Here is a 12076-nt window from a genome sequence, read left to right as displayed (position 1 = left end):
AACCGTTCTGTGATAATGTGCAGAAGAAATGCCTAACCCCCATACTGGAGAGAAGGCAAAGACAGGAGCAGCAGCAGCTTTAGCACCACGATCCGGAGCAACCACGATTTTAGAACCACACCTAACACCACACAAAGTCCATACAGCAGCATCCCGCGCAATACTCAGCCCTGCTGAGCGCAGGGACCCCCCTTTTTCCGAGTGTGCCGAAGCCCCAGCGCTGCAGCGAGGGCTGGGCAGGCACCCAGCAGCATCCCCCCGTGCTGCCCGGGGACGTTGACGTGCCCAGTGCCACAGAGCCCTCCGAGCCCAGGACACTGCGACCGGTTCGCAAGCGTTCTGGGGAAGGGAAGGGCATTTAAGCTATAAATTAATAAATACAGTATTTGCACTGCATTAGGGTGAGTTTCTCAACTCTATTGACATGTCAATCCTCACAAGACTTCTGCATCCCTACTCTTTGCTCCATTTTATTTGTAGAGAATAATGGCTTTCATATGACAGAAAGGGAGAGACATGAGCTAATAAAATTACCAAGAAATGACATTCACCGAGCACGCTGACCCAAGCAGTTATTTATTAACCGTGCTAGCAGACCTAAAAATAGCTTTGATTGCATGCGAGGCCATCTATGCCCGCAATTAGTACAATAAATATAACTACTCAAACTAATAACAGCACATTCACCTCAATAACAGCAGATAGCAGGCTAATCCGCTGTGCTTGAAAGCATCTTGTGAAACCTCTTATTTTTTTTCCTTTTGCCCAGCCAAGGATCTGCGCATTGTGAGAGCGATTGTCAAGAGCAGAAACAGATGCAACAGTTTAGAACTTATTAGATGTAATACCAATGAAACAGCCTTTTCAAGGGATCTCAGCTGGCTTTCTGCTCAGCCGCAAAAATACTGAAACAAAAAGTCCGTATCCTCCTCTCTACTGACTTGTGGTTCTCCTTTCTGAGAAGAAATAAGGGATGACATTTATACCTTCACTCCGAGGCAGGTGAATATTAAGGACAGAGAATATAATCCTACACCCCTTCAAGAAATCAGAACACATCATATGAATTCCGCAATGATTCTACAGTTCTAGAATAAGATTTGCACAGGAAATGTAATTTATACATCACATTTCCACAATAATTTCTTTATAACTTTTCTCTAATACCTTTGGGTGCAGACAGGGCTAACGAAACCATCGGGTTCGTGTAGGTGTCATTGATGCTGGGGGGGAATCATCCCGTCTCCCTTATCCGTGAATTGCTCAAATGTTGCTGAGACCTTGAAGGATCCATTCCGGTTTGGCAAGAATGGGTTAAGATTGGGTTGCAGCTGGAGTTTTCTTTAAAAACATGAACTGGTCTGGTTTCGTACCCCTTGTTTAATCCCGAACAAGCACACAGGCACGCAGAAGGGAAAGAGGTTTTGGGCTGGGTCTGGCTGGAGCTGAGCCGTTCTGCTCCTTCAGCTTCCCAGCGGCCGGTGCTTCCCTCAGGCAGGGACTTGCGTGTGCTGGCAGCATCAGCACTCGTCCCAGGACTGACTCCCAAGTGTCACTGGAGTCTCCTTCTCTGGAGACATCCAAAACCCGCCTGGATGTGTTCCTGTCCAACCCGCTCTAGGTGTCCCTGCTTTGGCAGGGGGTCAGACTAGATGATCTCCGAAGGTCCCTTCCAAGCCCCACCATCCTGTGTGATTCTCTGAACCGCCACCTTGAACTTCAGCAAAAGGCCAAAAATACACCAGGGCCATTGAAAAATGGCAACTTAAACCATCCATTAGAGATGGACACAGGCTGGAGCTGCTTCCTCTCATTCGTCCCTGACCCACGGTCCCGAGGGACCTTCCCCACCGCGGGCCGAGGACCCGCTCTTTCCCTGCCACGCACAGCACAACAGCGTTCCTCGGTTGACAGCGAGGATGAAACACTGAGCTCCCACCACCACCGGCTCCGTCTACAAGGTGTCACCGTCCCTCCGTTCAGGGCAGAAAAGCGGCATTCCCGGGGAATGCTCCTCCAGCTGCAAGTGACCTCCCATGGCTCAGCCAAGCTGCCCAGGGCCTGGCTGAGGACACAGGCCCTGCCGAGCCCCCAGCCCCCCACGGAAGGAGCAGCCCAGGCGATGCTATTCGACACTGCATGCCCCGGGGGACTCTTGGAGCTCCCAGAGTATTTGATTTTCAGGGGTATTTTCAAATAGCTCTGTGAGGCAGAGGCAGGAGAGTCTCCGTCGCCAGACACAAAGGCTGGAGGGAAGATCTACCCCGCTTCAAGCCAGGGCTATTTATAGCAGCCTGAATTTGAGCACCTCCTAAAATTCAAAGACTTGCATGAGTCCGGGAGGAAAGGTTCCCCGCAGGTGAACAACATGGACTGACGCTGCCTCCGGATCCCGTTTGCTCTGTATTTGTCCCGGGGAGCGGGTGGCTCAGATCCCACCTCCTCTTGCTTTGATACACGGGTTCCTCATACAGAAACCCCCCACTTCAAACAGGGCTCAACTCTCCTCCACCAAACCAAACATCTCCCAACTTGCGACAGTGGCTGAAAAGTCAAAAGCAAAACAAATTCTCCCCATTTTGGTGCTGAGCAGGCTCGTTGATTACCCAGCAGAGAGAGAATTGCTGCTGCTATAGAAACAGCAGCCACCGACCCGGGGACCACGCGCTGCTGCGGGCAGACCCGGAGATTGCTCAAATTGCGAGATGTGCCATGGGCCACATCCAGCTCCCGCACCAGCCCAGAGGTGAGGTGCTTCGTAAGGCCACAAAAACATCTAAAAATACAAGCCCCTGCTCTTTTCAAAGCAGATACATTTTTATACTTCAGATACCAACAGCAAGAGGTGTTAAAATACAACATTTCCCGAGCCTGGTTAACAACTTGCTCCTCATTTCCTTGTAAAACAAAAATCCATTGGAAACTTAGTGCTACTTACCCCACTTCTGCCCAGTTTGGGTGCGGGAAGGAGACCCAGAACCTCTGCACCAAACCTGTGGGTTACAACACGACAAGACAACATCCAGAGCTCAAAAATCCCCCAAAATCTCCTTCCATCCCGTGGGCTTTAACCACCCTCCATCACCTCAGCGGACGCTCACGGCAATACCGTAAACCAGAGACTACTGAAAATAAAAGATCTCTTCAGATAATAACCAGTAATTACTATTCTATAGACACATTTAAATGATTTTGTTAAAGAGAGATTGTTTTGGCAAGCACTATTTAAATTAAAAAAAGCTGACCAACCAAACGAAAAAAAAAAACTATTTCCTTCAGAAAACCCCACTCATGTTGCAAATGGCAGTAATTAAAGCAAACACACAAAATGTTGTATTTACGCAGTGATGTGAAGAAGAAAAGCTGTTTAAAACCCAAACATTAACGTGTTTGCGAAGAAACACGTACGCATACTAATTTTTTTATGATGACTAATTGATTTTTTTTTTTTTTTTTTTTTTTTTTTTTTTTTTTTTTTTTTTACACGGACAACGCAAACTCATTCCCGTGACAAACCAGAAACGTCCCGAGTTCAATCTGGGGCTCCCACTCGCGCCTGAGGCTGCAGCAACACCACTGACCTGCTGCAAAGGGGCCCCACGGGCTGGAAAGGGCTGTATCCAGCTAAGAAAACTCCTGGTAATATCAGAAAGAATTAAAACATTTATTGGGCATAAATATATTACATATACACTACAGATACAGTTAAGTCTTACATACATAGTGTAGTATTTGCAAAATCTATACATTAAAATCGATATGGCAGTTTTAATACAATGCATATGAAATAGTCTAAAATTTACAATACAAGAAAACTTATGATTATTATTTTTTTTTTTTTTCTTTTTAAAGTTGAAAAGCTTGGAATGTATGTTCCCATAGTGAGGTAAAAACTTTTTTTTTTTTTTTTTTTTTTTTTTCAATTTAAAGAACTGTGCAAGGATAAGATTCATACACATTCAGTTCGGGCACTTCTCAATCGTGACGCTGAATACCGAGCTACCGTAGCCAACAAACAGGAGTAGAAAACATTTCAAGTTCATAAAGAAAAAGGCAGAACAATAGAAAAAACATCTCTCTCCTTCCTTAAGGGTTTTAAATATTTAGTGTTTCGTTCTACCTTTTTTTTTTCTTTTTTTTTTTTTTAACTCTTGTTGTGATTTCTCTGAGAGCAGAGAGCCCTCGGGTTGGATTCAACGCCTGCTATTGCTGGATCCAAGGGCATAAAAAGGTGTAGGGGAAAAGACAAGGCATCAGCAAAGGGTGGGATAATGGAAGCGACAATGGAAATCAAACCGGGAATGGTTTAAAAATTGGTGATGCTTTATTTTTTTTTGTTAATATATGAATGACAATCAAATCGCTATGGCAGAATACACAAACTAAAAGAACGTCAAATTAACGTATTCAGGGCCGGTCCCAACTCCGACGGAATATTTCCTCCGATAATCTCGGGGTTGGGCTGGGCGTTCTCGTTAGCATGATTATGAGGGACACCGGACAAATTAGCAACGACAGCAATGCTTCAGGTGTAACCCATTGCTTTTCGCTACACTTCTGCTCGCCGCTTTTAGTATCATTTCTATTTCAAACTTTCAAAATCCATCAAATCGTCTCAAGCAAAGTGGGTTTGTTTGGTTTTTTTTTTTTCCTTTTTTTTTGACCGAAGCAGGGTTTTTTAAAAAAGGTGTCAAGCTTGGATTTCATAGCAGCACTGCTGAAACAATATCGAAAAATGAAAAAAAAAAAAGGGAATCTATTCAAATTTCTGGGTTTCCAAACTAGCGGTCTTTTCATCGTTTTAAAAAATACGCTCTTTTCCCCTCCATTGAAGACAGCTGTATTATGCTTTGCTCACAAAATACAGAGGCAAGGTCACAAAGTTTCATATCACAAATAAATTTAAATAAGATGTAAATAAATTTGACAAGCCATGACTTTGGCAAGAACGAAAAAAAAAAAAATATATATATATTTAGCTCAATGCCATTAGTTTGCAAGGCTAAATTAAACTAATTATAGTCAATAACAAAATACAGAACATTTCTAATATTTGCTACATCTAGAGAGGCACACAGAATAATTCATTGATCTTAGCACTTTCTTTCCAGAGATGATTATGTTTTTTGGATACATGTAAACGTTTGAATCACTGATAATGTGGTTGGTTTTTTTTGTTGGTTTTTTTTTTTTTTGGCATTTAATGTACTAGATGCTCCCATCTTCAAAAACACAAGAAAATGTAAGAAGATTAATAATACTAGGAATGCTGCCAGGTAAAAAGTCGACCTAAAGTACAACAGTATAAAACAGACAAAATATAACATGCTACGGGGAGGGTGGGGAAGGGGATTAGTACATAAGTACACTTTTTATTTTTTATTTTTTTTTCTTTTTACAATAAATAAAAGATTGCACTGTAATTGGTATTTAAAGTACTGTATGCAGTATATAGTATAAATAAACCTAAAACAAAAATAATGTTGTTTTTTCCCCATTACTTTGGTTAAGGGAATATTATGCTAGTACAGGACACTGAATCTTAGACGATGGAGACAGAGCACAAAATAGCCAGGACAAAAGCAAAACCGAGTAGCAAAAATATACAAAAACAAGAGGCAGGAAAATACACTGTGTCTGTTGCACCCTTTTGGAATCTATTTGCACCTCCAGCTCATTTCTGTCCCTGAGGTACTTGCACAACGTTGACTTAATATAAACAATCCAATGAGTGAAGAGTTAAAATTCTAGTATCTCGATGGATTAAAAGGTGTATCGTGGAAGGGGCAGGCAGGAGGAGGGGGGACATTCCCATCAGAGCGGGGCTCCCGTCTGAGTTTTGCCGTGTACCAAGTGATTTCAGTTGACCCTGTGGTAAGAACAGCACAGACACCCACTGAAGGTATTGAAAATAAACACGCCTCGTTTCTGATACCTCCCAAAACGTTCCATAAAATGGATACCCCTCCGATAACATTAATAATAATAATTAAAAAAAAAATAAAAATCAACCGACAGTAAAGTTTGCTTACATCGAAAGTAAATCTCACCTAATTCAGTAGAGGCAGTAAGCTGTCACCAGCTCTAATCATATAAATCAGGATGAACATAATAGAATAATATCTAGTATTAGATTAGGAATAGTTATATACAGTGACAAACAGACAAGTTAAAGCAGCTTTTAAACAGCTGAACATGGGAATAACTAACTATTGCACGATGCCCTCTTACTTAAAATTACTGCTAGGAATCAAAATGGTAAAAAAGAAAACCTATAATGCTTCATAATTTATATGCAGTTTGGTTATTCGATCTCTTATACAGGCAGTTTATAGTGTTGCAACTGTAAAAACAACAGGTAACTAAAAAGGTTTTTTGACTGCAGGATATTGTTCCGATTTAAATGCGCTAGACAGTTTAAAATAACAATTTACGTTTCGTCTTGAAAAAAAGGGGGGCAAATGTAGTGAATAATTGGTGGGAACAATGCTAATACTGTTCAAGGAAAAGCCGGTACTGTTGACTAACACTGCATTCTAGTCTTACCGCTACACACACTCGTGACTAATGTTTAGGAGGAAAAAGAAGAGACAAAAAAGTGACTCATGATTAAAATTTCCTAAATAGTAAGATAAAATAAGAGACTGCATGAACTTCAGCGAAAAAAACCCAACGTTGAAAAGGCAAATTGGTGACAGTTTTGAAACCGTGAAGGAAAACAATCTTGCTTTTGGTATGTGGTTTGCTTGTTTCTCCAGTTTGACCACTTCCTAGTTTTGAATTTCAAAAAGGTGCATCAAAACACTGATTTATCTTTCTTCAAGCTAGAACTGTAAAAACAAGAGAAGTATATAAAATGCATGGTAGAACAAAAGGATTTCAAAAAAAGGAATATCTGAATAAATGTGTGGATTATAATGCGTAGCATTAGTTAAATTTGTATCTCAAACTTCCATTGAATTCTCTACTTCATAAAGAAGTATTGTAATATACAGGCGAATATAATTGACAAACTTGCAAAGCCAAGAACAATGAGGGCTGCAAACTGTTCATCAGTAGGAATCATGCTCTTTATCTTCGGGTCATCTATGCTTCCCATTTCTCCCGCAAGCATGATCTCGTTTCGCTGAAGCATAAAGGCAACGGATGGGCTGAAAGGTCCACTAAGCTCCTGTGAGGTATCCAAGCACCGGCGGCAGACGCAGACGCGAAACCGATAGTCTGTGTTGACTTGAAGGCCTGAGATGTGGAATGTGGTCTCTTCTCCCTTGTACACCTTCCAAACAAAACAGCAAGCACAGTCATGAACAAAGAGGAAGACAACCTCCTCCTCCTTTCGTAGCACCAAACAATTCTAAAGGATTTGGGCCAGAAATTTAAATTTCAAGCAATTTAAAAGGACTTGCAAGGATTTGGGCCAAAAAGTTAGATCAAGCCTGAGCCTTGTAACTCAGCTCTCGAGGGAAGAGCTCACTAACTCAATGCAGGTTTTGGAAAAACAGAAGCACGCGGAGAGCTACGGAAGAGGCATCCAACCATGAGAGGTCTCAATACAGAGCATTCAACAGAGCCAACGCACACAAGGACAGACACGACTTCAGACAATACATCAGCCGTAAGACGTACTCATCTTTTGTGGGTCTGATTAAATACTACAAACGTAATTGCTCTTAAAACGTGGCTATATGCCTAAAACGTGTCTAAGACATAAGCACCATGTTTGGCCCCAAAAAGAAGAAAACCCGCAAACTAAGGTTATTGGAAGACATTCACTGTGTAATTGCAAAATTGGTTACAAATATTATTTTAATGTACTTTCCTCACATTTCTCTCAAGAGTCAGAAATCTTGCCAGAAATTACACTTTCAGAATTGTGGAAACAATAAAATATTATTAAGGTATATAAAAAAAAAAAGCTCCTCTTGGTTGCATTGTTGTTGGTTCCTTAGCAATCCAAACCCATCACGTATTTATGTTAATCAAATGTAGGTACCGCATGACTCAGAGAGCATGAGTCACAATATGAGAAAGAAGAGAGAGAACCAAATAGCTAAGAGACAGTTTTGTGACTTAAATGGAAAAAGACCACTGGAAGCATTTACAAACTCTGAAAACAAATAACCAGTCAACAATTTATATAACAGAGGAGTGCTGAAACTGGTATTTTATGAAATGAAAATCGTCTCACAAAGTGCCTGTGTCTGCTGGAAAAATCCCATCCTCAACTTCAGATACTTCTTCTTCTGCTCATTTAGCCGGTTTCCTTCTCCTCGCTGCGGGAGCGGAAGGCTGAGAGCATCTCTGCCCGCCGGGAGGTAAGAACCCAACTTACGAGAGGGCAACAAGAGGGACATTAAACCTGAGCCGACAGAGGATTTCCTGTGCGTTATTCGGGAGTCAGACATACAGGAGGAAAAGGAAGAGACGCGCTCAGCTAAACACCACTTCAAGAGTCCAGCTCTCCTGCCCCTGAGACTCATCCCTCAGTTAAACACCCAGTCACTGGTTTCTTGAGAAGGTCTGGGACCAAAGATTAAGGCTTTTCTTTCATTCGTTCTCTCCCCTCCTTTTAAACTTCCACATTTTTTCCAAATACAGTTTGAACAACGGTGACTCTGAGCTTCCAGACTAAGTAGAAGTCCTCGAACTGGCTCATGTTTCTTGCCCCCGAGGCATAAATCAAGAAGCAATGTTTAAACAAAATTACATTACCTTCCTCAAGTACGCTCGGCATCCAGAGGAAGCTCACTCTAGCTCAAGTGAGAGGAATACAACAAATTCATCCCGTAAATCTCTACATTACCCACAGCTATGCACCGTTGCCTTCCTTGTCGTCTTTGCTCGTCTTCCCAACGCCAAGGAGTCATTAAGTTACAGTAACACAGTAATTGCAGGGAAAACAAAAGTGCAAGTGCTGTAGTAGTTCCATAGAAATAACGGGAAAGGTTGAAACATCCGTTTGCAAAGCGTACCTCATTCCTAGAATGACTCTGCCACTCTATTTTCCAAAGGCAATTCCATTTCTAATACCCACCTGCTGGGGGCAATTGTCCTCCACCTACTCCATCGTCAACGCTACATCTTGTAGGTGGTTAATACTTTAGTTTACTCCCAAATATAAGCGACCATGCAAAGAGAAGCTGCATGCATTTGGCATGCAAAGGTAGGTTCAGCAAGTAATTAAAAAGGGTTGTGCTCTTCCACGGGACCAGAGTCAGGATTCTTCTACTTGGAGGACTTACCTAACTCCCATTTCTTTAGACTTCGAGACATGGTGACTCAGAGCATCTATTCCTTACAAAACGACCCTAGTCAAGGTATGTTTTCTGGTGCTCTTGCAATTATTAATTTCATTTCAAAATGTATAATCAGAAGACCTCTACGTGCCTTTGCCAAAATGAACCTTTGCAACCAATATGACCACTTCTAAAACAAAATAAAAATCCAGTAAAGTCCAAATAATGACATTCAATGAAGCAGTTACAATCTAATCTTCATAAATTACATTTAACAGGTGCTAGGGATGGGATATGCATTGAAAAAACCTATCCAGTGAATTGTTTTTTCACTTGCTTTGTTCTGTCAGGGTGGTGAATACCAGTGTCATTGGAGGCTAAGTTTGGCTAAATCAAAGACCTGTATCTTCATTACAGTCTAATAAATACAGATGACCACATTCACTCAAGCCAGCTAGTCAACAGCACTTCTCAGAAAAAGGCCAGTCAAGTGAGAGTTGAGCGCATCGTTAAAGTTTGAGAAACAGCTGAATACAAGAATTAATATTCAGTAACGGTAAAGACAAAACATGTCCCACACTAGAGCTGGGAAGGTGGTGGAAACTGTCCTGCTTTCAGTGGTTTAATGAGTATTTACCACCAGTGGATCTATGTCCTTTCTCATTAACAGGTAAAAATTTATTGTGCTTAATTATCATTTACTCTGTATCCTCCACAAGCGGCTGCAGCGAGCACACCTTGGGGACATTACTGGCTCCCGCTCCATAGATACGTGCTTGGTTGACACCACAGTTACACCCCGTGAATGGGCTTCACATGCACAACAGAGAGGAAAAAAAAAATAAATTTGGCAATTATGTAGAAGGTCTTTAAATCTACTAAACAAATATTACACCAAAAATGACTGTATAAAGCAGCACACTTTTTTATATCTAGCACATTACGCTTTGGTGGCCAACAAGTCAAAGTAAAGTGGCTATCTAATTTATCACTTTCAGTGCCTAAAAACAGCTTTTCTGCTTAGGTACCTGAGAATATAATAAAAACATGAGCTTTTTCGCCTGGCTCCCTCAATGAAAATATCATCACAAGTAATAAACTGCTGCTGAAGCCTCTTAAGGCATTTGATCCTATTGATCAACCCAGACAGCTCAGAGAATTCCTGTAGGCAAGTATTTCTCAATTTCACCGACGCCATTAAATAATTCAAACCCACTCCACTTTCTCCAAATAATAAAAATGCCAGCCAAATAATAAAAATTGCCCTGTAAGCGACACACTGGAAAGCGCAAGATAACCTTACCTGGTTGTTGCCCTCCGCTGCAGTGACCAGTCTATCTAATAATTAATAAAAGCCTATTTGGCATGGTGATAAGAAGATCAAGAATCACAGGCAGGTTTCAATCTATTTAGAAACCACGCTCACTCGAAAGGTTTAATTTCTTCTAAGTCATTTGACACATTTCTCCTTAAGAAACTGAATTATTTTTTTATCCAAACACAAAATCAGCTTCACTCACTCCACTGCTGAGATGCTCGTAAACCCTCGTTGGGTTGGACGGTCTCGTCTCCTAAACAAAGCAAACAAGAGCCCCTCAGACCACCTTCCGCGAGGTGGGCTGCACTGAAAAACTCTTAGCAAAAGGCAATTACTTGTTCCGTCTCGTGACACGTCAGGAGGCAGACAAAATACTCAATGCAGGTAGCATTAATATAATAAATGCCAGGGCGTCCTGTACAATTATGTTGTATTTTGGCATGCTACCAGTACAAGTGCCTTTGACTTGCTATTTAAAATAGAGAAGGAAACACTATTTTTTGCTTATTTACACAAATTAACGGTGTACTGAACGGGTTTCAGAGACTGTGTGTCTACAGAGTCTGAAACAAAGGAAAAACAATAATAAAAATTAGAGCTTGGTACGGCCGACCGGGTTCTCCCAGCTGTCCACCTCTTGGTGCAGACCCGAGCAGGCTTCCCACTGCATTGCTGGGGGATTTCTACACACCCAGCGCATCTACCCAGATCTTTTCTTCTTTTGGAAAGCGTCAGGGGACAGTTTTCTTCCAGAAGAGATGTGGCAGGAGCCACTGAAACACCATGGCCTCCAAATTCTTGGAAATTTCAAAGGTAGAACGTTCTGCCTCACTGGCAAACAACTCAAGGATAAAGAAGCTTTAAAACTCAGCTCTCGTTTCCCAGGGACAGCTCTGATGAAGGGTTGGCTCCTCGGTGACTCCATCGGGAAACTAAAACTTGGGCTGCCGAGTGTCCCGACTGTTATCCCGAGCTCCAGCTCCTGCGCCGCACAGCCCGGCCCGCTCCCCCCGCTCGGGTTAAAGCTATGCAGCACTGGAGATCACTGGAACACACCTGAAAGCCAAGTTCTAGCTGAGTAGGCTTTGCTAGATGAAGCCACAAGAAACAGAAAACCAGACCCGGGCCATCGATTCCCACGGTCTGCTGTGATTTACATCCCGATTCGTAAACAAGGGAAATTTGATTTCCTGAAAAGAACTGTAAAGCCATAACGCCATTGCTTTTCAAAGTATCTGAACAGATAAAGCGTACAAATACAGAAAGAGGAACACATCGCTTAAGAAACAGGAAAAGGAATATTTAATATTTTTTTTAACATGCTATAAGGGAGCTAAAAACTAGGGAAACTGTGCTCGACACCGTGCCACTCTGTGTGCACAACTGTTCCACAAACAGTCGTGGGATACAGTCACATTATGAAAAGTCAAACACAATCATCATTAAAATTTTCTAAGCCAGTTTTCACAACGATGGGATCTCCCTTTTCCAAACTTTTTTTGGGGCGAAAAGACTAAAATCT

The 12076-nt window shown here is 41.9% G+C and overlaps 1 protein-coding gene across 1 annotated transcript in view; it reads right to left on the bottom strand.

Moving 5' to 3' along the window:
* Nucleotides 1-3675: 3675 nt before the first annotated feature.
* FNDC3B (fibronectin type III domain containing 3B) overlaps nucleotides 3676-12076 on the bottom strand; it is a 213868-nt gene continuing 205467 nt past the window's right edge. The window contains exon 26 of the mRNA XM_063338682.1: nucleotides 3676-7276. Coding sequence (XP_063194752.1) covers nucleotides 6965-7276 — 312 coding nt within the window. The 3' untranslated portion in view covers nucleotides 3676-6964. The remainder of the gene's footprint in view (nucleotides 7277-12076) is intronic.

This window comes from Chroicocephalus ridibundus, chromosome 6 (genome assembly GCF_963924245.1).
Source record: "Chroicocephalus ridibundus chromosome 6, bChrRid1.1, whole genome shotgun sequence".
Lineage (NCBI taxonomy): Eukaryota > Metazoa > Chordata > Aves > Charadriiformes > Laridae > Chroicocephalus > Chroicocephalus ridibundus.
This window is presented reverse-complemented; position numbering and strand designations above follow the sequence as displayed.